The sequence below is a fragment of the Halichoerus grypus genome, chromosome 8, assembly GCF_964656455.1.
Source record: "Halichoerus grypus chromosome 8, mHalGry1.hap1.1, whole genome shotgun sequence".
Classification (NCBI taxonomy): Eukaryota; Metazoa; Chordata; class Mammalia; order Carnivora; family Phocidae; genus Halichoerus; species Halichoerus grypus.
In genome coordinates, this window is record NC_135719.1 from 68548303 (window position 1) to 68575904 (window position 27602).

At 45.2% G+C, this 27602-nt stretch overlaps 2 protein-coding genes and 1 pseudogene across 9 annotated transcripts in view; 1 reads left to right on the top strand and 2 right to left on the bottom strand.

Annotated features, from left to right (window-relative positions):
• Positions 1-2315: 2315 nt before the first annotated feature.
• The window catches only part of CCNDBP1 (cyclin D1 binding protein 1), a 33142-nt gene continuing 7855 nt past the window's right edge, over positions 2316-27602 (bottom strand). The window contains exons 9-12 of one of the 4 annotated variants that reach the window (XM_036120061.2): positions 27148-27208; positions 25888-25934; positions 25522-25632; positions 2316-2629 (exon numbers count right to left, since the gene is read on the bottom strand). In XM_036120061.2, the coding sequence (XP_035975954.1) occupies positions 2614-2629; positions 25522-25632; positions 25888-25934; positions 27148-27208 (235 nt within the window). In that variant the 3' untranslated portion in view covers positions 2316-2613. Of the gene's footprint in view, positions 2630-6453; positions 6585-17093; positions 24029-25154; positions 25633-25887; positions 25935-27147; positions 27209-27602 lie in introns of those variants that run through there. The other 3 variants (XM_036120060.2, XM_078079462.1, XM_036120062.2) reach the window with 3 other exon arrangements.
• EPB42 (erythrocyte membrane protein band 4.2) lies at positions 5264-24112 on the top strand. 5 transcript variants are annotated; one of them, XM_078079461.1, is made up of 14 exons: positions 5264-5524; positions 5810-5896; positions 7165-7222; positions 8056-8289; positions 11251-11369; positions 12756-12860; positions 13737-13917; positions 14303-14441; positions 14738-14841; positions 15626-15868; positions 18156-18455; positions 21135-21301; positions 22400-22533; positions 23809-24112. In XM_078079461.1, exons 1-14 carry the CDS (start codon positions 5486-5488, stop codon positions 23969-23971), a joined length of 2073 nt encoding a protein of 690 aa, XP_077935587.1. In that variant the 5' UTR covers positions 5264-5485; the 3' UTR covers positions 23972-24112. The 5 variants fall into 5 exon arrangements, with proteins under 5 accessions (XP_077935587.1, XP_077935585.1, XP_077935586.1 ...); XM_078079459.1 differs by having other exon boundaries at positions 5507-5524; positions 7037-7222; XM_078079460.1 differs by lacking the exon at positions 5264-5524 and adding an exon at positions 6847-6925 and having other exon boundaries at positions 5688-5896; positions 7037-7222.
• LOC118553077 (cytochrome c oxidase subunit 7C, mitochondrial pseudogene) lies at positions 11632-12016 on the bottom strand (annotated as a pseudogene).

Genomic DNA, 27602 nt, shown 5'->3' on the forward strand with positions numbered 1-27602 from the left:
CTTGTCTAATCTTGGGATTGTGAATCAAGGAAGGCTTCCTGGAGGGAGTGGCATTTAAGCTAAAAGACCAGGAACTAGCCAAATAGACTCAGGGTCAAAGGGGTTGGGGTGGAATAAAGCAGTCAGAAACTGCAAGTCAGTCAGATAGCTAGAGATCAGAGCTGGAGGAGCTAAGTAGCAGGAAAAAATAAGGCTAGAGCCAAGGGATGAAGAGCTTCAGGCAGGCAGTCTAGGGAGTTTAGACAGTGATCACCTGTAGGCATCTGTTTCCTGTAAGTCTTGGATCACAGTCATTGCCTACAATGTCAGTGCTTAGAGTAGATTCCATTTTGCAGAGCTGAGCAGACTTCATGTGATTTGAGAAGCATGTAAAGGACACAGTTCTCCACCCTGGTCTGTTATAGAAGCCTGCAATTCCCATCAGAGTCATTCCTCTGAGTTAAAGCCTTCCCTGAATGTCAAGGTTGTCTTTCAACTCTTCATTTAACATTTATTGAGAACGTATGTGTTGAATATTCTAGGCCCAAGTGATAGAGCAGTAACCAAAGCAAACAAGGCAAAGGATTTGAATAGACATTTCTCCAAAGATGACAGACAAATGGCTAAAAAGCATACAAAAAGATGCTCAATATCACTAATCATGAGAAAAATGCAAACCAAAACTACATTGAGATATTAAAAGTAAATGCCACATGAACCAGTAATTCCACTACTGGAATTAAACAAAACAAAAACGTTAGTTCAAAAAGATATATGCACCCCTATGTTTATTGCAGCATTAGTTACAATAGCCAAGATATGGAAGCAACGCAAGTGTTCCTCCATAGATGAATGGATAAAGAAGATGTCACACCACACACACACACACACACACACACACACACACAGTAATATTATTCAGCCATTATAAACAATGAGATCTTGCCATGTGTGACAACATGGATGGACCTAGAGTATTATGCCAACTGAAATAAGTCAGAGAAAGACAAATATCATATGATCTCACTTGTATGTGGAATCTAAGAACAAACAGACAAAGCAGACAGACCCATAAATAGAGAGAACAAACTGATGGTTGCCAGAGGGGAGAAGAGTGGAGAAATGGGTAAAATGGGTGAAGGGGAGTGGGAGGTACATGTTTCCAGTTATGGAATGAATAGGTCACAGGAATGAAAGGTACAGCACAGGGAATACAGTCAATGCTGCTACAATAGTGTTGTATGGTGACAGATGGTAGCTACGCTTGTAGTGAGCACAGCATAATGTAAAGACTTGTCTAATCCCTATACTGCACACCTGAACTAATGTAACATTGTGTCAACTATACTTCAAAAAAAGTCCTACACTGAGATACTAACTTACACCCATTAGGATGGCTATTAAAAAAACAAACAAACCAGAAAATAATTATTGGTGGGAATGCGGAGAAGTTAGACCCTTGTGCATTGTTGGTAGGCTTGTAAAATGGTGGAACCACTTTGGAAAACAGTATGGCAGTTCCTCAAAAAGTTTAAAATAGAACTACCATATGATTCAGCAATCCCACTTCTGGGTATATATCCAAAATAATTGAAAGAGGGTTTCAAAGATATATTTGCACACCCACATCCATAGCACCATTCACAATAGCCAGGAGGTAGAAACAACCCAAATGTCCATCATTGGATGAATGGGTAATCAGAATTCGGTATATTCATACAATGGAATACAATGCAGCCTTAAAAAAGGAAGAGAATCCTGTCACATGCTACAACGCGAATGAACCTCGAGGACATGATGCTAAGTGAAGCCACAAAGGGATAAATACTGTATGATTCCACTTATATGAAGTATCTAAATTAGTCAAATTAATGATATAGAAAGTAAATGATGCCTACCAGAGCCTGAGACGAGGGGGCAAAGAGGGAGTTGTAGTTTAACTGGTAGAGAGTTTCAGTTATGCAAGATGAAAAGGTTCTTGAGATCTCTTTCACAACAATGTAAACATACTTAACACTACTGAATTGTACGCTTAAAAATGGTTAAGATGATAGAGGCACCTGGATGGCTCAGTGTCCAACTCTTGATTTCAGCTCAGGTCATGATCTCAGGGTCGTGAGATTGAGCCCTGCTTTGGGCTCTGCATTGCGTGTGAAACCTGCTTAAGATTCTCTTTCTCCCTCTCCCTCTGCAACTCCCCACGACCCCTTCTTGAGCACCTGCTCTCTCTCCCTCTCTCTAAAAAAAAAAAAAAAAGGTTAAGATGATAAGTTTTATGGTATGTGTTGTCTACCACAAAATTTTTTTCTATGCTATTCCAACATTTATAACTTTATTAGATAAATAGTGGTGATAACAATAGCATCCATAGCAATGTCAGCAGGAATAAAAATCTCCATTGACTGAGTGCCCAAAAACAAACAAGCAAAATTGGGTTTCAGTCTTTGTAAGTGTTGGTCTATTTCCTATTACCTTTACTCCTGGGGAACAGTCCTTCAGGAGTCCCAGTTGAAAACCGGGGTGTTTATTGGGGTCTGTCATTCCTGGTGGCCGTGGAACTCCAATTTTTATCCTCCAGTCCTATGAGCTCATCAGAAGATGTGCTCAGATTTTCAGGCTGTCATCTGCCAATTGTCAATCAGCAAACATCCTAAAGGGAAAAGTGGCATGCTGTCAGGCTCACCTCTCTCTGCTTCTCTTCTCCCTGAGATCTTGATCCCTCAAATCCGTGCTGCCTTGATGCCTTCAGGCAGAGCTTTGAAATATTTTATTCAGCTTTTCTGGTTACTGTCAACAGGGGTGATAGGATCAAGCTAGTCTGCTCTATCTAGAAGCAGAAATCCTTGAGAGGTTTTTTTTTAAGATTTTATTTATTTACTTGAGAGAGAGAGAGAGGGAGAGCACGAGCAGAGGGGAGGGGCAGAGGGAGAAGGAGAGGCAGATTCCCCGCTGAGCAGGGAGCCCCAGGATCATGACCTGAGCCAAAAGCAGCCACCTAACTGAGTCACCCAGGCGCCCCCCAGTCAGGCTTTTCTTTCCCTTGCAAGTTTTTGTTATTTTTCAAATAATAACAACAACATATTGTCATGATATAAAGATACTAAAGGATATACAGAAAGAAAAAAAAAAAAGCCGTACACCCAGGCACTGAATTTCCCTAGACAGAAGCATTAACTTTCCAGAAATACTCTAGGCAAACACAAGCAAATTCATATATATTCTTCCCCACACCCTTTATACAAAGGTAGCATATTGTTCACACTGCTATGTACCTTGCTTATTCCATTTAACGATGTAGTTTGGAGATTGTTCCATATCAGCTTATGTAGAGCTACTTCATTCTTTTTCACATTTGCATGGTTTTCTATTGAATGCATGTCCCATAATACGTCTATCTAGTAGCTTATTTATGAATGTTTATGTAGTTTCTGATATTTTGCTATTGTAACTACCAGTACAATGGATATACTTGTATAAATTTCATTTTACATGTTTGATTATTTGCATTAGAATATCTAGAAGTGAAATGGCTGAGTCAAAAGTATAGGCACTTAAGGTTTGGGTAAATATTATTTAATTTCCCTTAGAAAGCTATACCAATTTAGGGGCACCTGGGTGGCTCAGTTAAGTATCTGCCTTTGGCTCAGGTCATGATCCCGGGGTCCTGGAATGGAGCCCCACATTGGGCTCCCTGCTCAGTGGGAAGCCTGCTTCTCCTTCTCTCCCTGCCCCTCTGCCTGCTTGTACTCTCTCTTTCTCTCTCTCAAATAAATAAATAAAATCTTTTTTAAAAAATAAAATAAAAGAAAGAAAGCTATGCCAATTTACATTCCTACCAGTACTATAAGAGAGTAACTCATTCCCCACATCATCACTAACTCAGAAAGTTGACAAACTATCTTGGTCAATCTGATAGGTGAAAGAAATGATATCCCAGGGTAGTTTCATTTTGCATTTCTATTAAATGAGGCTGGACATATTTTCCTATATTTAAGAGATACTTGAATTTTCTTTTCTGTCATATCCTTCACCCATTTTTCTATTGATTTGTTGTTCTTATTGATTTGCAGATACCATTTACATTAAGGAAAGTAACAATTTGTGTTACAAGTTCCAAACATTTCTCCCAATTTGTTGTATATCTTGTAACTTTATGGATTTTTCCAAGTAAAAAAATTAAGGAATAAAATTTATCTATTTTTTCTTTATGGCTTCTGGAGTTTGAGTAATATTTTAAAAGGCCTTCCCCAGGCTGGCTTAAAAATAAGTCTATTATCTTTTCTTCTAGTACTTTTTGGATTTAATTTTTTACATTTAGAGTTTGACCCATCTGAAATTTATTTTGTTGTATGGTGAAAGTCAGGAAACCAACTTTACTTTGCAAGCTAGTTGTCCCCAAACCATTTACTAGTGAATCCTTATCTTCCCCACTGATACAAAGTGCCATGTTTAGCCCATACTTAATGTGTACATTTTGGTCAACGTGCTTTTTCAAGTGCAGTGATATCATACTATGTTTTAATATCTAGGAAGCTGGTTATACTACATAAGAAGTTAGAAATGTAGCATGACGAGGCCTACTAGATAGTAAAACACATCTTAGATGTTTTCATCTAAAACATCTTTATATCTTCTTAGATCTTTTTAGATTATATCTTATATCTTTTAGAAATTTCCTTTTGAACCTTAGAATCAGCTTTTCTACTTTCAGAGAAAAAACTTAGCATTTTTATTGGGAATGCACTAAACTTAAGAATAGGACTCTAAATTATCTTTTATAATCATTTTTTAGTTGATTCATGGTTTCCAGGTAAAAATCACATCATCTCCAAATAATGAAAAATTTACCTCTTCATTTCTCATGAAGAATCGTTTTTGGGGGGTGTAAAAAGGCAGCAGCTTCATTTCTTTCTTTTTTCTTAACATAATAAGATTCTTCAAATGGACAATGGTTCAAAGTTTTAAAAGTTAGTGTAAACAGGAGGAAAATTATCTTCCTACCCCCTTCTCCATCTCTCCTCTCCACAGGCACCCGATGTTCCTTGTAGTGTCTTTTATATCTTTCTACAGATGACTCATATGCGTGCAGGCCAGCACAGCTGCCCCGAGCGTGCTCCAGGTGGCACAGTCGTAGAAGCCCTAGCAAAAGCTGGGCTTTAGAAAACCAAAGAGGGCCAAAGAGGAGGTCCTTTCCTGTGTCTTATCTTCTCAGTGACTAAATAAGTAGAAATAGAAAAGACATAGGCCCTGAGTCCCAAGATAGTTCCCACCGTTCTCTGGAAGAGTGTCCCAGACCCGGAGGGCTTAGAAGAGCTGGGGCTCTGACTTCTACTTTTAGGACATTTATTTTTCACCAACAAATTCTACCTCCTTATCTGCTTCACACAGATGAATCCCAGACACACAGGTTCTCTCTATTACCAAAATAGCCACAAACATCTAGCAACTTGAAGCCCAGGATATGTTTAGGGCCTGAGATCTGGAGTTGGATGTGGGCCTCCTGTTTATGGAGTCATCTCTTCCAGAGTCTTCCAGTGTTGTCCAGGTAATATCTCTGAGGGTCTCTTGAGACCACTGAAGCGACAAGCTTAGAAGTTTCCTCTTAGCTTCTCTAGCTGGCGGATCTTCCCCCATTCCACCCCCTACTGCAGCCAGGAGCAAGAGATAAAATGAAAAGGGTAACTCCCAGCAGCTGGCCCAAGAGATAGCAGTGGGGAGGGAGCAAGAGAAAAGAAATGTGTGGGAGCTCACCGGAGGAGTGGAAGGAAACTCTACTATTTACAGATTCTTAAGCCAATGAAAGTACCTCCATCATTTTCTCTCGGGACAGATCCAGAGAGGCAGCACGGAGCAACAGTTCAAGACAGGCATTTTCTGTGGTCGAGTGGAGAAGAGTGGCCTGCAACCATGGGACAGGGTGAGCCAAGCCATTTCTCCATGGGGCTTACTTGACTCTCAGTAGCTCCTCCACAATAACGTGTTTTCATTAAGAGAAATAGGATGGTGGTGGAGGTGATGGTGGTGTGACTCTGGTGGGGGTGGTAGTAGGTGCTGCTGGTGGACGTGATGGTTGGTGGGGCTATGTCGGGGAGTGGTACTGGGTGCTGTGGCAGCGGTAGCCGTGGTATGGCTATGGGTGGCAATATGGTAGGTTGGTGGTGGTAAATCAGTGGTCATAGTTGTGACGACGGTGATGACAGTTAACATGGATTTATGGCATCACAACATGATTATTCTCACTGGGTTGTGACACCCTGGGAAAGCATGAGGATGTCATAGCCTCAAAGCTAAGTGGGAGAGAAGGGGAGGTAAGAGTCAGGGAATCCAAATACAAGGGACAGAGGCCAACATCAAGCAAGAGAATAGGTAGAACCAGAGGACGCAGAAAGTTCAGGGGCCTCTGCATAAGTCTGTTAGTATATTTACTTACAAGACTTACTGTAAAATGAGAACTGCCTGATAGGCTGTCATAATACTCTCAGGCCCCCTCCTTGGAGAGTTTTTCTGGGCTGCATGGGGCCATGGGTTTGGTGAGCCTTTAGGTGAAAGAGCCAAGTATGATCTCAGGTGAGTTGGTTCTACTCTCTGGGCCTGACTCTTCCCGTCTATAAAACAAGAGAATCGGCTCAGTGATTTCAAAACCAGCTTTAAAAATTATCTGTGTTTGAAGAAGAAAGGAGTAGGGGTGAGCAAAATTCCAGGTTTTATTCATTGTTTTGTTTAGGGACCAGAAAAGAAGGTCAACAATGAGGGCAAGCATTGCTCTTACTAAATAGTAATAGTCTCATTTAGTGGGACTTCCTACGCGTCTGACACTGTGCTAAGTGTATTAATACATTAACTCATTTAATTTCTCCAACCCTGCAGGGAAGGATGATTATTCTAAGGAAGAGGAAACTGAGGCTCAGATGGTTAAATTACTTGCTTTAGGTGGCGCAGCTAGTATGTAAGTTGAGCCAAGGATTTGAACCTCAGTTCAACTCTGACTCCAGGGTCTCCGCTTTTACTAAAGTTGTCACATTTACCTCGTCTTCATGACTTCCCTTTTCCACAACAGCCATGGGGATCAAGAACTGTGACTTCCAGGCAGCAAAAAACAATGAGGAGCACCACACCAAGGCCATCAGCTCCCAGCACCTCATTGTGAGGAGAGGGCAGCCCTTCACCATAATCCTGTACTTCCAGGCTCCGGTCTATGCATTTACATCCACCCTGAAGAAGGTAGCCCTCATTGCACAAACTGGTGAGTGGGGCAGGCCTAGACCCCTTTGGCGGCAGGCCGGCGGTGGCGGGGGGCGGCGGGGGTTCTTTCTCCAGCACCTCCTCAGGGAAAAAGGGGCAAATGGCCCACAATGCACCTGAGCCTCAAGAAGTCCTGTCCACCTGGCAGGGCTGTGGTGAGGATGAAATAACATGCATAAAAAGTAGTGTTTATTGGGGTGACTGGGTGGCTCAGTTGGTTAAGCAGCCAACTCTTGATTTTGGCTCAGGTCATGATCACAGGTCCTGGGATCGAGGCCCTTCATGTGGCTCCGCACTCAACGGGGAGTCCGCTTGAGGATTCTCTCTCCCCCTCCACCCTTCCCCCTGCTCTCTCTCTAAAATAGGTAAAATAAATCTTTTTAAAAATCACATTTATTATGACTCAGAAGTTGCTGAGCATCATTATCACTAAGGGGCTCCTTTTGCTTACAAATATATCAGTGCCTGAATGGATCTCATCTAGGCTTAAGATAACATTTAATTGCTGCTATTTATTGAATTTATACTACATATCAGATATTGGGCCAAGTGCTTCACATGCAATATCTCATTAAGACCTCACAACCGTCCTACGAAGAAGGCGTACCACTCCGCCCATTTTATACACTATGGACCTTTTCTAGATGTGGGTCCATGAGCACTGAGAACTTGTGCTCTCCTATCACCCTTTACTGCCACCCATTACTGGATGGACTTCTTCCATCCTCACCAAAAACCAATTTTCACCTGTTCTAACTTTATGATACTTGACTTTATTACTCTGAGTTGTGACCAAAAGGTCCAAATGACTAATTCATCTCCGTGTGACTGCAGGAGAGCACCCTTCCAAGGCCAACAAGACCCAAGCCATGTTCCCAATTTCCCGTTTGGGGGACCAGAAGTGGTGGAATGCAGCAGTGGAAGACAGAGATGACCAGTGCTGGACCATCTCTGTGACTGCGCCCGCAGACGCCATCATTGGCCGCTACTCGCTCCTGCTGCAGGTCTTGGGCAAGAAGCAACTCCTCCTAGGCCAGTTCACAGTGCTCTTTAACCCATGGGCTCGAGGTGAGTTTGGACCTGAACCAGCCTGGGCTGCACAGGGACTCCAGGCATAGGAGCTGGGACACAGCTCTGGCAGGAAGTGACTTCCCCAGGCCCCGGTGCGCAGCTCCAAGGACAGCACCAGCACTCAGTTACTGTGGTACCTGCTCCCTGGATGAATGGCCTCTCACACCCGGGGTCTGTGTTGGTGTCACCCTTGGCAGAAGCAGCCTGGGGCCTCCCCCTGAAAGGAAAGGCTTGTCTCACCACCAAACCCTGGTGCCAGGTCGGGCTCTTTGGTCACAGGAGCTGAGACTCACTGAGATGACCCTGGGAGAGCTACTCTTTATTGTGACAGTACAGGGGCTGAGAACTGGAAAGTGGTTCAGGAATGGACACACCCTGAGGGACGGGCTTCTCGGTTTCTTCCCCGGGCTCCCATAGTCTGTGTCCAGGGTGAATCCAGGGTTTGCAGGACCTGAGGTTTATTTATATAATTTGGGGGACCCTCTTTAAGAAAAAGAATACAAAATTTTGAATTGCTCAGGCCTAAAGTGGTCTGTGCCAGTGAAGGGCCCAAAGCTTCAGCTTCATCAGCTCCACAATAAATCTGCCCTGTTTGGTTGTCTGCTTTTCTCCACTTGTATGTTCTGTTCTTACTACTGGCTGCTGGGTCCTCTCCACATCAACTTAAGTATTTGCTAGAGTGGCAAATCAAACAGCTAGTGGCCTGTAGCTCAGCAGACTAAGGGTGGGCTTTCCTGAGATCAGGTGACCTCCTGCAGCCCAACCAGTGGCTACCTCTGGCAAAGCTGTTGGGACTATTTCATTTTCAAAAGATCATCAGATGTGGTTGACATGCTCCAAACACAAGGAGGGCATCTCCTCTTCCTTCCCATTCTGAAGGTTGAGTCTGTCTTTCCTTTTTAAATCTGCCACCCCCCACCTTAATCCTTGGGGCTTCCTGAAGCATTGCTTAGGGGGATGGAAAACAATTTCGACCAGCTTTCCCTCGCTACCCAGACAACAAATGCAGAGCCTTTTTCTTTCAGGAGTTTCACTGCCAGCCTGAAGGGGCCCTTGTTATACGGCAGGGCTGGGAGACAAAAGGAAACACAGGGAAGCAGAAGAAATCTTCCCGGGTTTCTCCAGCCAGTTCCTAACTCCCTTTCTATGTGGCATCTGAAACCCAGGGGACTCCCTCTCTCCACGTTTCTTGCATGGGGTGGGGTTCTCCAGTCCCCCCTCCTTCAGATAGCCCTGCCTATTTTCAGTTCAGGCTCTTATTTCCTGATTCAAGGGGATGAGCAGGTAGAGCAATAGATAGGAACGAGTGTCCATTCAGGTGCAGCTGCCCCATGCGGGTAAACGTGGAGTCAGGGCCCCTTCAGCTGGGGGAGGATCCATGGCTCTTGACATATTTCCCTCCAAAGCTGAGGCCCTAGTGTCCCTGCCTCGCTGACTCGAACCCACAACCAGAGCTAGGCCCTTGTGGCCAGAGCAAAGACACAGCAAAGACAGTTCTGAGACCATGCTCAGTTCAGTGGGAACTCTTAGTCTTGACTCCATGCCGGGTTTCTCGCGTCTATGCTTGGTTTGACCCTGCCTGGGAAAGGCCTCTCTGTGTGAGTCCGTATGGAGAGGTCTGTGTTGGCAGGGGTGAGTTATTGGCTCTGCTTCTCTGGGAGGTGATTAAGAGATTTTCAGATTATCTGGGACTCAGTCCATCTTAGCATACTTGGAGATGGGACTCTCCTGGACTCAAAAGGAAATTTTATATCGTATAAAGAAAGTCCTATTCATAAGCAGAGAACTTTATAAAAGGGGCCACACCCTGGGGCGGAAGGGGAGGGTGATGCTACCTGTGCTCTGATAAGGTACCTCCCAGAGCCCTGCAGAGCCTGGGGCCTAGCACCTCACTTTGAAGTGATTTTATAGAGAGTCTCAAGATGGAGGAGCAGGAGTCAAGGGCTCCTTGGGCACATGGTTCTGTGATTTTAGGCCTCATGTTCTTCAGGGCTTCCCGATTTTTAATATCCTATCCTTCTGTTGTTGTGAGTACCCTCATCGCAGCAGATGCCTGGAGGGATAATCTGGAAAGCTTTTTCTCTTATTAGTCCCCAGGAACCAGCCTAAGCACCCTCCTCCTCCTCCCCCACCCCCCCACCCAGCAACAGCTGCAGAGAGAGACACTTGGCAAACAGAGCAGATCTCCCCTGCCGCTCCCGGCTTTCTAGAGTGTCCTCCTTAAAGCCTACCAGCCTCCTCATGAACCCCAGCCCGACCCTGTGAGGAAGGCAGCAGGACAGGCCAGAGAGACTGTGGGAGTCTTAGACGCACTTGGACGCCCCCAGGGCTTCCACTGGCTTCTACCTCACCCAGCTCCACCATTCCCTCTGACCTTGTCTTACCAGATGCTCCTCTTCCTTTCTGCTCACCCCTGTCAACCTATGTTTGATCGTTTTTTTTTTCCCTGAAACACTATTTTTAAAATTTTTTTTAACATTTTATTTTTAAGTAATCTCTACGCCCAACATGGGGCTCAAACTTATAACCCAAGATCAAGAGTCGCATGCTCTACTGACTGAGCCAGCCAAGCATTTGGCTGTGAGATATAACAGGCCCACTGGGAAGTTCCCTGAGCTGTTGCCAAATTCTCTTGGGCCAAAAGCACTCTGGCTGCCCATGTCTTCTGGGAACCAGTAGGCTTTTTAAGCTTGGCTTGTTCCTGTCTGTCTGGCGGACCATGAAGGCCACTTTGGCTGACCCAGGGACTCTGACCCCTGTTCCTACTCTGCACCAGAGAAGAGTCTGGGTCCCAGTGGGGTCACTGAAAAAAGGGAATTCCTCTCCAGTTTTCATCATGCCCAGAGCTAAAGAGAAGGCCGGCAGCCAAACCTGACCTGAGCAGGGAGAGCAGAGGCCTAGGTGTGGAGGGCAGGCCTAGCACCCCATAGGCCCTCATCCCTGCCTGCTTTTCACCAGAGGATGCTGTGTTCCTGAAGAAGGAGTCTCAACGCACGGAGTACGTGTTGAACCAGAACGGCCTCATCTACCTGGGTACCGCTGACTGCTTCCACGCAGAGCCCTGGGACTTTGGCCAGGTATGGGGATCTCTGGGAAAGGATAGGGGCCAGTAATTGCCCCATAACCTTCAGTGTTCAGGCCAGACAGAGCTGGCAGGTCCAAAAGCCTGTAGGTTATGAGGCCATTTCTTCTTCTTTTTTTTTTAAGGATTCATGCCATAAGTTTATTTATAAACATCTTGAGTATGTTGAATTCAAGAGTTTGATCCATTTTTCAAAGAGATTGCACCTCTTAAAATGATCCTTTTCACATTTGTTTAATGGATTAATTAAAACACCCTTATTTCTGAAGCAGTTAGTGTCCTACTACAAAATAAGGTGAAGCAAATCCAGATCCAAAGTACAGTCATCATAATTAGTAACTGCCACTTGTTTTCCACTGAAAATGGCCAATTCTTCCCTAGGCCCTCCTCATAGTGGCTTCTACAGACCACAGAGGTTGGTGAACCTCCAGATGCTCTGTCCCAACATAGCGCTCTTGGAAGTTCTGGGAAAGGTGCAGATACCCAAGATCGAAGAAATGATGGCACCACACCGAATCCTTTTTTCACAACCTTGTTCCCTGGTGTATCAGTGAGGCTTCTTTTGGCCATTTCAGCTATGTGGTGCCTCTCTTTCCTCAGGGCCACGTCAGACCATCTTCCACAGCTTCCAGAGTTATCTTCCTAAGGGCCACAGCAAATCAAACCTCTGTTAAATCCCCACTGTCTACAGGATAAAAACTAAATGCCCTGGCTTGACCTCCAAGGTCCTTCAGAGCCAGGCCACTGCTTTTCTTTCCTCAAGAGCCACCCCACGCTCCAGTTTCTGGCCATCCCCTGAACAGACAGGCTGAATATGCCTAGAATACCTTCCCTCCTTTATCACCCCAGAAAATTCCTATCCATCTTTTAAGACCATCAGAATGTTTTCCTCAGCCCCCAAAGGTTAAGAGTGACTCTCCCCACTATGCCCTCTGCTCTGGGTTGGCATCTCTCCTAGAGCCCTGGCCATGTTGCTGAGATCTGTAGTCTACCGGCCTGCGTGTCCCCCTCTGCTCCCAAACTGCGGGTCCCTCAAGAGCAAACGCTGCCTTGGTCTCCTCCCCATGTGGGTCAGTGATGGCAGGAGCAGTAGGAGCACACAAAATGGGCAACAACAAAAATCAAACAATACAGCTCTGGTCCTCAAGGGCTCACGCCCTGTCAGGAAGGTCAGACAACAGAACAGGCAAAGGATGGGACTGCATGGACACAGGGACCAGGGGGCACAGCGGGAGAGAGGGAAAAGCCAGAACTCCCACAGGACACAAGAAGGCAAGGCAGGAAGGAGTGGAACCTGAGTCTGGGAGAAGGATGAGGTGATGGTGGGGGAGGAGTACCCAACCTGGAGGCCCTTCATCACGGTCCTGTGTGCTCCTTCCAGTTTGAGAGCAGTGTCATTGACCTCAGCCTGGGCTTACTGAGCACGGACAAGCAGGTGGAGGAGTGGGGCAACCCGGAGCATGTGGCCCACATTTTGGGTGCCTTGGTGAGTGAGGTGGGGAGGGAGGGGAGCCTTCTGCCGGAGCTGCCTACATTTACGGCCCTGGAAACCTTCAAATCACAAATGGTCCCTTCCTCCCAGGATGTGGGGGTCAGTTCCTGGAGAAAGTCTGAGTGAGGAGGGAGGCCAGTAGCATCCACAAGGGAGAGAAAAGCAAAGGGAAGTATCATCCCTCAGGACCCAAGCCAGGAGGACTAAAACTGGCCTGGAGTTCCTCAGAGCCCTCCTCCCTCCGTTGCCTCCTCCCGTCAGCCCAACCCGCAGGCTTAGGTCTATGGGAAGGAGGGGGTAGGGTCTATCTTGCCCAGTGTTTGCTGCTCAAATGGTTAATTGTTTTCATTTCTAAATTACTCCTAAGAATATACAGACCATGAAGGTAGTTTGGTAGCTTCCTCCTCTCCCTAAATGTCCTTTCTGGGGAACCATGAGTTCCCCATTTCAGCTTGTGCCTCTGGACTCCCCTCTGAAGAAGTGGAGAAGGACAAGGTCAACCTGTGAGGAGGAGGAAGCTTGGGACAAGTGGGCCTTGAGGCTCCAAGAGCAAATGCCCTCAAAGAAATCAGGGTCAGGCAAGTGAAGGAGCACTGAAACCAGCCCCCAGTGAGAGGCAGCTCTCCTGCTCCTCTTGTGATGTGTGCTTTGCTTGCCAATGTGGTCCACAAACCCCTGGCTTCCAGAGGACTAGATAAAAAGAATTCCCCGGGCCCCACTCCTAGAGATTATAATCCAGTGGGGAGGGTGAAGCCCAGGAGTATCCAGATGATTCTGATACAAGTGGTCTAAGCCCTCTTACTCCCTGCCCCCCTCCAGAGGCGGTTCTGTCCCGGGCCCCACATAACATCCACACATTTCCACAAACAGCTGCATGCTCTCAAGGAGAAGAGTGTCCTGCCCACCCCACAGACCACCGCCGCCGCCCAGGAAGGGGCCTTGCTGAGCAAGCGCCGGGGCAGTGTGCCCATCCTGCGCCAGTGGATCACAGGCCAAGGGCGACCTGTGTGTGACAGTCAGGCCTGGGTGTTCGCCGCAGTGGCTTGCACAGGTACAGAGCTGGCTTGCCTGCCGCACCCCCGGGTCACCCTGGCTACTGTACAGCGTGCCCGCCCTGCCCCATGGCTTTCGCCCTGACACCTTCCCTGCCCTTGCCCCAGCAGGAGCAAGCCCCGGTGCTCTGTTGTACATTCTGTAAGCCTCGCCCTGCTGTATACTCTGCCTGCTGTGTAAACTGTCTGTACCTCCTCTCTCGGCCTTTACGCATCCCGGGCCTGTGGGTCAGTCCTACCTGCCAGGTGCCTGCGCCCCTCCTCTTTCCACGGTGTCAGGTGGCACTTCAGACCATGCCTGCCCAGAGGAGACACTGAGAACACTAGCTATACATACCCAGGCCTCCCTGGCATCCCCTGACTCTCCGGCCCCCTCCCATGCAGTGCTGCGATGCCTGGGAATCCCTGCCCGCGTCATTACCACGTTTGCCTCAGCCCAGGGAACCGGCGGCCGCTTGTTTGTAGATGAATACTACAGTGAGGAGGGCCTTCAGAATGGAGAAGCCCAAAGAGGCAGAATCTGGTGAGAAGCCCACAGACTGAGGTCCCAGGCATGGGAGGGCTCCGAATCCACAAGGTATAACCTCACAGCACCCCCTGCACACGCTGAGTGACCCTAGCACTGAGAGGAGACCCTCAAGACTCTTGTAGGCAGGATGCCGATGGTCAGTCGTGGCATGTGCCCCCCACCCCCGGGAGTGTTGCAGCCACCCTTACAGTGTCCTCCCATCCCCATGGCAATAATGACTCTGCCATGTCTAGTCCTCTTCAGGACTACTTTTTTTCACCGAACTTGAATTACTCCTTTGGTACCTTCAGGATCTTCCAGACTTCCACGGAGTGCTGGATGACCCGGCCTGCTTTGCCCCCAGGTTATGACGGATGGCAGATTCTGTACCCACGTGTTCCCAGTGGAGGTGGAGGTAAAGGCTGGGGGTAGGCCCAGTACCATCCTGGGCTGCACAAAGCTGTACAAGCAAGAAGTCCCTCGAAAACAGGAGCAGCAGGAGGTCCAAAGGGGGTCTGCATCTCCTAAAACAGGAGAAGTGGAAGGAATGATAGTGGCCAGCAGAATGCTTACCTGAAGCCAACAGGCTCAAGGGAACAAAGGTGTTAGCCATCTAGGCCCAAGGCCATGGGGAAACTTGCCCTACCTCAGAGCAACGGGCGAGGGAGCAGAGTCTCAATGAAGGGAAAAAGGTCTTAAGATAGCTGGTGGATGTGCTGGGTTAGGGGCTTGTGGCATGGGATTTCTGAGGTTCTGGATGTGGATAAAGAGGGTATCAAGATAGGCTCAAGCTCAGAGAGGAAATCTTCAGGAGCCATAAAAGGATTGCTCTTCCTTTCTCAGCAGCTGAATAGTAATAGAGCCTGGCACATAGTAAGTGCTCAATAAAGGTGACCTACTCCTATCATATCCATAGCAGAGCTGGCTAAGGAACTCTGGTGTACTACATTCCTCTGAGGTTCTACCTGTCCAATTTGAGAGGGCTCCTGCCACAAGCCATGACCAAAAAGTACTGTCACTAAATAACTGTGAATTTCACCACTGCAATGCCCTTTCAGAAACTGCCTAGTGCCCACCTCTGACCTTAATCTTGGGGGAGGGAAAATAGTGTATAGGCTGGGGACAGAGGTTATGCAGCTCTGACTCAGAGAGAGGTCTGGGTATGGTTCCTCTTGCTCACTGACCTTTTTCTCCCTCAGTTCTGGGGTCCTGTGATCTGGCCCCTGTCAGAGCAGTCAAGGAGGGGACACTAAGCCTGACCCCTGGAGTATCAGACCTTTTCGCCGCAGTAAATGCCTCGTGTGTGGTCTGGAAGTGTCGTGAGGATGGCGCACTGGAGCTGACCAACTCCAGCACTAAGTATGTTGGCAACAACATTAGCACCAAGGGTGTGGGCAGCAACCGCTGTGAGGACATCACTCAGAACTACAAGTATCCTGAAGGTACTGGGCAGGGGAGGGCCCCAGGCTTCTCAGCACCTGAAATGCCAACAGAGGGGAAGGGATGGGGCAGAAGGACGCAGGCCAGAGAGACTCATAGTCTTCTCCTCATCATATAAAATAGGGCTTTGTAACCCCATTTGATACTATCAACATTTTGGGCCAGATAACTCTCCATTGTGGGGGCTTGTGCATCATAGGATGTTTAGCAGCATTCTCAGACTGCATCCACTAGATGCCAGCAACCCACAACAACAGGTTGTGACAGACAACCAAAAGTCTCCAGGTGTTTCTAAATGTCCCCTGGGGGGCAAACTTGCCCCCAGTTGAAAACCACTACTATAAAACAACACACTTAATACCAAGCCCAGCTGCCAGAAGATGTTCTCCCTCTCTCCTTCTCGCCCTCTCTTCCAGCACCCCAAATCTGTTCCTTCCTCCATATTGATTAATGGCACCACCGTCACCTATTTGTCCAAACAAGAAGGCTTGCACCCTCTTCAACTCTCCCTCCTTCACTGCCCCACTTTCTCTCATATCTGTTTCCTTATCTCCTTCCTCACTGCTTATAGAAAATTCAGGGCCTCAACATCTCTTGTCTGCAGCATTTTAACAGCCTCCTAACTGGACCCCCAGGTCCCATCTCTCCATTATCATTCCCTTTCCAACTCAGTTTCCAGAGTGAGCTTTCTAAGACACAAAATAATGTTACTCCCCTGCTCTAGAATATTCCATGGCCCCCACTGCCCTTGGAATAAGTCAATTCCTTCACTTAGGAAGATGTGAGTCCCTGCAGATCTGTCCTCAGAGTCAGTATGACTTGTCCAAAAGCTTGCTCTCCCACCATTCAAGGGGCAAATGCATAACACTTGAAGAACTGGAATGACCTGGAAGAGACATGCTATATCTGTAGTGGATCTGCCCAACATAGACCTTTTTTTTTTTTAAGTTTTTATTTAAATTCCAGTTAGTTAACATACAGTGTAATATTAGTTTCAGGTGTATAATATGATTCAACACTTCCATACATCACCCAGTGCTCATCATGACAAGTGCCCTCCTTAATTCCCATCACCTGTTAACCCATCCCCCCCACCCACCTCCCCTCTGGTAACCACCAGTTTGTTCTTTATAGTTAAGAGTGTTTCTTGGTTTGCCTCTCCCTCTTTTCTCCCCCTTTGCTTATTTGTTTTGTCTCTTAAATTCCACATATGAGTGAAGTCATAGGTATTTGTCTTTCTCTGACCGATTTATTTCACTTAGCATAATACACTCTAGCTCCATCCATATCATTGCAAATTGCAAGATTTCATTCTTTTTTATGGTTGAATAGTATTCCTGTGTGTGTGTGTGTGTGTGTGTGTATCACATCTTCTTATTTATTCATCAATTGATGGACACTTGGGCTGCTTCCATAATTTGACTAGTTGTAGAAAATGCTGCTATAAACATCAGGGAGCATGTATCCCTTTGAATTCGTATTTTTGTATTCTTTGGGTAAGTACCTACTAGTACAATTGCTGGATTGCAGGGCAGTTCTATTTTTAACTTTTTGAGGAACCTCCATACTGTTTTCCAGAGTAGCTGCACCCGTTTGCATTCCCACCAACAGTGCAAGAGGGTTCCCCTTTCTCCACATCCCCACCAAAACCTGTTTCTTGTGTTGTTGATTTTAGCCATTCTGACAGGTGTGAGGTGGTATCTCATTGTAGTTTTGATTTGCATTCCCTGATGATGAGTGATGTTAAGCATCTTTTCATGTGTCTGTTGGCCATCTGTATGTCTTCTTTGGAGAAACATCTATTCATGTCTTCTGCCCATTTTTTAATTGGATTATTCATTTTGGGGATGTTGAGTTTTAGAAGTTCTTTATTTTGGATACTACCCTCTATCAGACATGTCATTTGCACATATCTTCTCCCATTCCATAGGCTGCCTTTTAGTTTTGCTGTTTGTTTCCTTTGCTGTGCAGAAGCTTTTTGATGTAGTCCCAATAGTTTAATTTTGCTTTTCTCTTGCCTCAGGAGACATATCTGGAAAGAAGTTGCTATGGCCAATGTCAAAGAAGTCATTGCTTGACTTCTAGGATTTTTTTATATGGTTTCAGGTCTCACATTAGGGCTCTTTTTTTTTTCTTTTTTTAAGCTAAATGTGGCCTTAGAGGGTTGCAGAGCTCTTGTGACTTTGGCATTTGAGTAGCAGTGGGTAAATGAATCTTAATCTTGGACTTTTATTAGAAGGGTCTATACCCTCTGGATAAGAGGCCTGCTTTGTTTCCTCCATTCTTCAGGATCTCCTCAAGAAAAAGAGGTGCTGGAGAAAGTCCAGGAAGAGAGAATGCGACATGAAAAACACAGTGGTATCCATCTTCCCAGTCTCAAGACTGCTGAGCCTCTATACATGTTCTTGGAAGCACCCTGCTCCGTATACCTGGGAGGGAATGCCCAGTTCTCAGTGAGCCTGGTTAACCCCAGTGACCAGGAGAGGGCAGTGCAGCTGGCATTTGGGTTGCAGGCAATATACTACAATGGCATCCTTGCTGCTGAGCTCTGGAAGAAGAAGCAGTCCCTGATGCTTGGTGCCAACATGGGTAATTCTATGGCCCCCCAGATATCCCCAAACCTCAGCTCCCACCCTGGGAGGCAGCAGCCATGGGGCACCCCTGAAGGTCTGAAGAGGTGGCTTCAAGCCCCTGGTGTGCCATTTCTCTGCCATTCAACACATACTTATTGAGCTTCACACAGACCAAAGCCCCCCTAATTTCAACTGCAATCAGATAAGTAAACAGACAATGGTAGCAGTTACAGAAGTGTTTGATAAGGTCAACAGAATACAAGGCAGGGGAGCATCTCACCCAGGTAAAGCAGACTGCACTGGGTCTGAAAGGACAAGGAGGAAGGGCAATGACAGGCAGAAAAGTGCATCATGAATATTCAAGGAAGAAGGAACATGTGCACAGGTTCTTCCTCTCCCCCAAAGTCCTACTTCATTGGTCTGGGGTGGGGTCCAGGCATTGGTACTTTTTAAAAGCTCCCTATGTTATCCTAGGGTTGAAAGTCCCTGGATTAGAGCAGTTGTTCTCAAACTTTGCTGCCTATCAGAATCACCTGGGGAAGTTTGATGCTCAGCCTGCATCCCCAGACCAACTGAATCAGAAACTCCATGGTTGGACCCAAACATCAAAAACGATTTAAATTCATCGGGTGATTCCAATGTGCAGACAAAAGAGAATCAGTGGACCGCAGCTTGTCTACATTATTGCAACAGCCTCCTAACCAGCTCCCCTGCCTCCAGTCTCTCCACCATGTTCCCTTTCTGCAGGGGGCGGGGGCTGGATCACACAGGGGGTTGTATATCACGCCAAGGAGTTTGAGTTTTGTTCTTTGGGCAGTGGGAAGCTGGGGAAAATTTGAACTAGAGGGGCTACTGTGATCAGAAATCCGTCTGAAAAAAAAAAAGAACAGTTGTTGGAATGGAATGGAAGAGGTCATATTAGAATAATGACTCTCAAACTTGGCTCCATGTTGAATCACCTGGGGAACTTTAAAAATACGCTTGCTGCCTGGGCCTCGCTGCCAGAGTCAGATATAATCGATCTGGTGTGTAGCCTGGCACTGGGACTATTTTCATAAAGCTCTCTCTCTGATTCTAATGGGCATCTAATGTTGAGAACCACTGGATCAGAGGTTGGAAGGTTTTGTAATAAGTTAAAGCATGAAGGACAAATTAGACTAGCAGCACTTCAAATGAAGACATATTAAGGAGGTAGGATAGATTGGACTTGTGAGTATGTGTGTGTGGGGGGCTGGTCAGAGTGTTGCTTCCTCTCTAGGATAGGGAAAATGAGGAAGAGCAAGTATGGGGAGGATGATGAGTTCTGTTTATGGTATGTTGGGTTTGAAAGCCCATGAGACATCCAAACAGAGATGGCTAGTAGGCAGCTGGAAACCTAAACCTGGCATTCAAAAGAATGGCCTGGGTTGGAGACCAGATGTGGGAATCCCAGCACAGAGGGAGCGGCCAAGAGTCAGGGCATTGATGAACTCCTGGGAATGGAAGGATTGTGAGAAGAGAAGAGGCTGAAAGGGGAACCCAGGCAGCACCAGCATGTAGGCGGCAGGCAGGGAAAGAACAGGGAATAAGGGAAACAGAGAAGTCAAAGAGAGGAAGGAGCACCCAGCAGGGGCAGCAGAGTGGCCATGAGATTCAAGGCTGAAAAGCAGACGCTGAAGGAGTGGTCTTACTGAGAAGTGATGGCAAAGTCCAGCTTCCTGGGGGCTAAACTGATGGAGAGTTGAGGAAGCGAGACATCGTATACAGTCCTTCCTGGAAGAACAGACCGAAGTCAGCCAGGGACACTGGGTAGAGGGAGGGTGGTTTTTTGCTTATTTAAGATGAGAGAGCAGAATCTGCTTACATGCTGAGGAAAACAATCAACAGAGAGGGAAAGCCTGAAGCCTCCGGAAAAATGGGTTATAACTGATGGTGCAACCCTGAGGGGACATGAGAGGCAACTAGAATAACTATAGCCTACTTTTGGTAGACACAGTGTTAAGTGTTCCATACACACGGTCTCATTTACCCTTACAACAACCTTCTGCGGCAGCAGCTACTATTATCCCCACTTTACAGATGAGGAGATCAAAACACAGAGAGGTTACATAATTTGCCCCAAAGTTAACGAGCAGGCAGTGGTAGGGTCAGGATGGGGCACAGACTTAAAAAGTGGAGGGTTTACTTGGGGGAGGGAGGACATCTCATCTTCCTGGGGATGGTGGGAGCAGGGGTAGATGACTATGTCTGCAGGCTGGGACTGGGAACATGAGCTTGAGAAGATTCCTAGACAGTGAAAGATGCCTTCATTTTCTCAGCAAAAGGAGAAAGCAGAGAATAAGAAGGAACTAAGGGCATATATTCAGCAACAACTGTGTGGCAGGGTCTGAGTTAAGCACTCAGTATCTCATTTAACACAAGCCACCCATCAGGTAGGCATTCTTATTAGACAAGGAAGCTGAGGCCAGAGAGCTTAACTTGTTCTAGTTTGCCGGGACTTTCAACAACCCCACTGAGGTGGTCTGTCAAGAAAGTTGGAGGCAGTGATGGTGGTAGGGAGTGGGGTCTTGACTGAGTTCGTTTGAAATTGCTATGAGAAATGAGGCATCTTTCTGGCTTCAGTGAGATACAGACTCCTTTGCATTGTGTGTAATATTGCCTGTTTCCAGGGCACACACCTTCATGATTTGCACTGACTCCACTTGTCCTGTTTCAGTTAACAAAGCCATCAAAAACCTGGCCTTCTTCCATTTTGAGCAAAGCCCACCAGAGAACAGCTTCCTCAGACTCACTGTCATGGCCACGGCAACACAGTCTGAGCCCAGCCTTAGCTGCTTTGCTCAGGAAGACATCGCCATTTGTAGACCACACCTTACCATTGAGGTAGGCACCAGTCTTTCCCCAAATCACTCTCGTTTGCTCCTGTCTCAGAAGGAATCAGAGCCTCTCAAGCTTCACGGCAAACAACTATGCTGTAGGATTACCAGGAAATGCTAGGTTGAGAGCTCCTTCTCTTGAGATGGTTTCTTACATATGCTATTAAGGTTTACATCTTCCAACTTCTTTTTTTGGTTACATAAAGATTTTAAAAATCAGGGCCTCCCCAGTTGCTGCCTTCATACTTGGGTAATACTAGCCTACATTTATTTAGCAATTTATACATATGCCAATGTATTTTCACCTTCTTTAATACAAAATCCTTGTGAGGTAGAATTATTCCCATTATACAGGTGAGGAAACAGTCCTAGAGATTATCATACCCATGATCATGAAAATGGGATGTTTTAGAGGCTTATGGCTCTTGATCTAGTCCTCTATCCACATGTCTACCCTGACCAAAATGAATGTGATCTGGTCCTAGCCCTCAACGAGGTTATGTTATAGTTAAGTAAATGAGACACAACGTTAGGTCTTTTATGTAAGTGCTTCAATAGAGTACAAAGTCATTACGGCATAAGTGAAGTAAGGGGATTAATCTCAGCTGGTGGGTTTGAGGAAGGCTTAATAGGAGGCACTTATGCTGAGCCTTGAAAAATAGGTAAGCTTTAGTGCAGAGATCGGGGAAGGCCATTGCAGGCAGAAGACTGAACAGAGAGGCCCCAAAGGGAGTCTGAGAGGGGTGCTGGGATGTCATTTAGTCAAGGGAAGTAGAGGTGAGGCTGGAAAAGGGGATTGGGGTCAGACCATGAAGGGCTCTGAATGCCAACCAAAGCTGAATTCTGAACACAATGGGAACCCCTCCAAGGTTTCTAAGAGGAGGAGAGGCACCATCAGAAATGGCCATGGATGAATCAAGGCAAGGGTAAATATAAATGCAGGAAGACCTGTGGAGAGCTAAAGAAGTCAGGTGTGAAGTTTGGGTCCGGATGGCAGAGACAGGAGAGTAACTGAGGAGAGTACAAGGAGGGCGCCTAGGAGGGGAAGCAGTAACTGTAGCCCTGTGCTCTTTGCACCTGCTCCAGGTTTTGCCTCTTCCTACAGATGCCAGAGACAGCAGAGCAATATCAACTTCTTAAGGCTTCAGTCCGCCTCCATAACTTCCTAGATGCTCCCATGAAGGACTGTGTGATCTCCCTCTTTGGAAGGGGGCTCATTTACAGAGAGAGGAGGTACAGGTAAGAGACCACAAGCTTCTTGGGGCGCCTGGGTGGCTCAGTCAGTTAAGCATCTGCCTTCAGCTCAGGTCATGATCTCGGGGTTTGAGCCCCACATGTGGGCTCCCTGCTCAATGGGGAGCCTGCTTCTTTCTTTACTTCTGTCCCCTCCTCCCCCACCCCTGCTTGTGCTCTCTCTCTCTCAAATAAATAAAATCTTTAAAAAAGAGAGAGAGAGACTACAAGCTTCTCATCTCACTGAAACATCTCAACTGGTCAGAAAGGCAGGGACCCAAGATTAATGAGATTTGTCTGCAGAATGACAGCAGAAGTCCACATTCCCTCCAGCAGTACAGGAGTTTCTACCATTTCTCCACTTTTCTCCATTCTTGGCAATACTCAGCTTTCTTTTTTTCCAGTCTAAGAGAAATAAGGTAGTATCTCATTATTGTTTTAATTTGCAACTCTTCATGTTTATTACCCTTTTCTGTTTCCTCCTCGGTAAAAGATTTTTTTTTATCTTTGCCCACTTTTCTTTTGGTGTTTCTGCCTTTCCACCTTGTTGATTTGTAGGAGTTCCCGTATGAGTCCTTTTTGGTTTCAGATGTTGCAAGTATCTTCTTTCATTATCTCTTCTTCTCTCACTGTGTCCACCACATTCTTCGTTGAAAACACAGTATACAGTTTAGAGTTCATGCTGCCTACTCCTGAAATACCTGGTAGTTGTCTTGTTATTGAGCCAATGCCTCAGCCTTATGAAACTCAATGAATCACTCTTGCCAATAAGTTGAGAGGATGGACTGCCAACATTTAACTACATTTTTGTGGTATCCGAGATCAACTGTGGGGGAAAGCTCCTCAAAGGAAATCTGTGCTACTCCTGTTGTTGGTCACAGGTAGGCCGGAAGGTTGCTGACAGGACGCCAAACACACCTGTTAACATACTGACATGTTCTGTATATGTCTACTGTACCCTTACAGCACTGAGCAATGTGAGGGGTCCAGAACCATAGCCTCCCCAAACATACCCCGGTACTACTACCAAGAGTGGGACCAGACTGAAGTCACAGGTGATAAATAACAGATGCAGCCTGGAAGCCCTTAGAATAGGATGTTTTTCTTCCTAACCATGTAATCATTTGCCATAGGGAGGCTCCTTAAAACCTCCTGTTTCAACAGCAAGGTACTTAAATGTTTATTTCTTCACAGTTCACCTCTTCAAGCAGGGAAGGATCAGTCACCGGGACTAGCAAAGCAATGGGACAGAACTACCACCTGCCTTTTCCTTTATTTCAGATTAGCATCCGTGTGGCCTGGAAACACCTTGCACACCGAATTCCAGTTCACACCAACACAGGTGGGGCTCCAGAGGCTCACTGTGGAAATGGACTGCGATATGTTCCAGAACGTAACCAACTACAGAAACGTCACTGTGAAGGCCCCTGAACTTCCCGCTTAAACGTCCAATAATCAGCGCATAATTAAAGTCTGATGTTGATAACATGAACTTGGTCCACTAGAGAAATATGAAAATTATTAGGTATATAGAAAACAGGCCCTAGGAGAAAAAAATAAAAGAACTGGACTCCTTTTATACAAAGTTATCATTTTTGGGGGTTTACGTTATTTTGTTGCTATGGCACTCTCTCAGTTTGAATTTAGTTCCTTCTCTTTATGACTCTTATTACAAGTATAAAATGGCACTTGATAAAAGTAAATTAAAACTCATTTGACGTAAGGAATTTCAACCCAAGTACCCACTAATTGCTCAGAAGAATGAATGCTGTGGCTGATTATACCTAAAAAGACCCTGGGGACATCAGCAGGGCAGATGGGATAAGTTGCACCCATGCAAGGAAAAGGACTGGCATTAGATGTTGTGGAGACCTGCAGTACAGGCATAAGGGCTAAGTCAGGTCACCGGAATACACATCATACAGGTTTATCTTGCTTTCCAATATGTGATCTTCCAGACCAATGCAAAAATATAATTAAGTCATGATGATTGTGCAAAAGGATTAACTGAAAAGGCCCTTAAAACTATATAAACTCTCTTATACATTTACAAATTTTTGATGTATAAAAATTTTGTATTTACATTTGGAAACAGATGTAATATATAACAGAACAATAATACAAGTATGCATAAGAAAAACAAATCTGTTCAATAAAGTGGACAAACCTAACAAATGAGCTCAATACTAAAAAATAATTTTGGAGACATGGATGGAATAATATTCAGAAGGACTTAATGGTAAGAATAATAATATGTAATTGCTGAAGCACTCAGAGGAGCTTTGAAGTCATCAAGTCAGGTGTTGGGTACCTGGGTGGCTCAGTTAAACATCTGCCTTCGGCTCAGGTCATGATCCCAGGGTCCTGGAATCGAGTCCCGCACTGGGCTCCTTGCTCAGCGGGGAGTCTGCTTCTCCCTCTGCCCACCCCCTCTGCTCATGCTCTCTCTCTCTCTCAAAATAAATAAATAAAAATCTTAAAAATGAATAAAAATAAAGTCAGGTGTTTTTATTCTAAATACAGTTCTGATCAGAATCAGACGTTTAGACCTATAAATCCAAATGAAAGAGCAATGTGCTAGTCTCAACCCACTGTATTTCTGGTAGAAAGAAACTCTGGAAGGGTACTTATTGAACTACCGGCAGGTCAGCATTTTATTAAGACTATCAACATGTTTAACAATGAAACACACTTTATAGCAAATAGGGAATAAGGCAGCTTCTACACGAATCTCTGAAAGGCAATTCAGGAACACAAACTCATGCAATTACCATCTGAATCTAGCACAGAAAAAGATAACATACTCGTATAGTTTATAAATAATTGTCAGTCTGTCCTAACCAACAATCTTTGGTAATAATGTCTCTTGACAAATTTGGACAGGAATTCCCTTTTGATCCAGAGAGCTTTCTAGCCCCATTTTAAAAGAAGACATCAGAGGCTACCTGTGATAGTAAGGAGAGAGGAGACTAAATAATGAGTCTGAAAACTCACAATTCAAGTTCATTCTGAGTGAGTTCCTTGATTCTGTTCATGCAATGATCAACGGCATTAATGAGTAAAGGGATCCAACTATCTTCTGGCTGTGGGGTCACATGACTTGCTCTGCAAATGGAATGGGGAGAAAGAGAAGTTAAATTTACACTGTCAAGGGAAAATCTACTCTCAACAGGGAGCACAGAGGAAACTAGTAAGACAAGGCAAATTTCTTTGTAGAAACTTAGCTGCTCCACAACTGAAGTAGAAAGAAAACACCACACCCACCTTCTTCCACTTCTTGAAATGGGGCTTTAGGAATTGAGAATGACTGGATGGGTTTATTCTCAAAAAAGCTATTTGATGAGAAGTCCTTATACTCACTTAGTAATTTCAAGTGCCTTCTTTAAGACAGATACAAGTTTCGCAGACTAGAAAAGAAACAAAGAAGTTACTCACCCTGAGCCCCACATAAAAAGGGAAGGAGAGCTAAGATATATTAAAAGACTCAAGTAATGAACTTTAAAAAAAAAAAAAAACAACCTTGAAGGAAACTGCAAAAACAAAAATTCTGATTAGATTAGGGTGGTAGGATTACAGGATTCTTCTCTATTTACAAAATCCTATTAATATTGTTGATATAACATTCCTATAAGTTTTTAAAATTTTTTAATACTTTTAAATTTAAAAACTAGAAAAAGTTAGACTATAACCTGAATTTACCCCAACTGCGGATAGCTCCAAATATATAGCAGAAACTGTGTTCCTTTTAAAAAAAAAAAAACAAAAAAAAAACCTATGTACAGAATTTTAAGCACACAAATAACAAGATAACATGAGGACATACATATGCCACCAATATATGTTACACATTTTAAAATTTTTATTTGGGGTAACTGGCAAGGCATATTGCTAAAGATGTTTATTTCTTAGGAAGTCAATTTTTAAAAAGTGGATGTGGAAAGAAAAAGTTAACACCAAAAGGATCCTATTCTACTTTAAGGTGTTCACATACTGTGAAGAAACATTTGATGAATTTAATTTCCACCATCTAATTTATCAAATATTTCTAGGATTGATAATTCTGAATGTAAGATATAAGCCATTTGGCAGTTTTACTTCTCTTTCCAATAACTGTAGAGATAATCTGAATCTCTAAAAAGAAGACAAGAGAATTCTCTCTAGCACAATACCCAGGACTTGAAAAAATACAATAAAACCAGATTTTTATAAAGAGCTTGACCCTCTGTAGTTAAATCACCCAATGTGTTTATATTAGAACAGAGTATGTTTCTGGACATGTATTTTTGCCTACACCAGAATTCAGAAACTTAATGACTTTAGATTAATAGGATCCTAAAGTACTGTGGTAATTCAGACTTTCTTTTCAAAGTAGCATTTTCTAAGGTCTTTGGGTTCTTCTAAGTGATTACCCAAGTGGTTATGGAAGAGAGTACTACCAAGACTCATGGCTTCAGTAAATATTTATCGAGCAGAAATACATGTAAGAATTGTGACATTATTGTTGTACCTGCATCCAAATGTAACAAATAAATATATTTCCTATAGCTTAAAGGAAATACTAGTGGTTAGTGAAATCCTACCAGTTAGGTCAGTAGCTATTCCCTCAAAGCTGGTACTTACATTGATTCGCACAGTCAAGTGGCACATAGGTGGATATATGCTCAGAGCCAAATCATCCACGCTAAGGGCAGAAAGCAAAAATAACCATTAACAAAAAAGGAACAAAGCTCAACTGGGTGGTTTCCAGTACACAGTTAAGGATGTGACCAGGGAGAACCTAACTGTCCCATAAATGCCTCTCAATTCCTTAAATTGGGTAACCAGAATCAATTCAACTGATACTTACTAAACACATACATACCCCATTTCACTAGGAAGCTGGGGGGGGCGGGGAACTCCCTTGGTCCATACGATAGGACATGATTCAGTTAAAAATGGGAGGATCTGGGGGCACCTGGGTGGCTCAGTGGATTAGGAGTCTGACTCTTGGTTTTGGCTCAGGTCACGATTTCTGAGTCCAAGTCTGGAGATCGAGCCCCACCCCTCTGGGCTCCGTGCTCAGTGGGGAGTCTGCT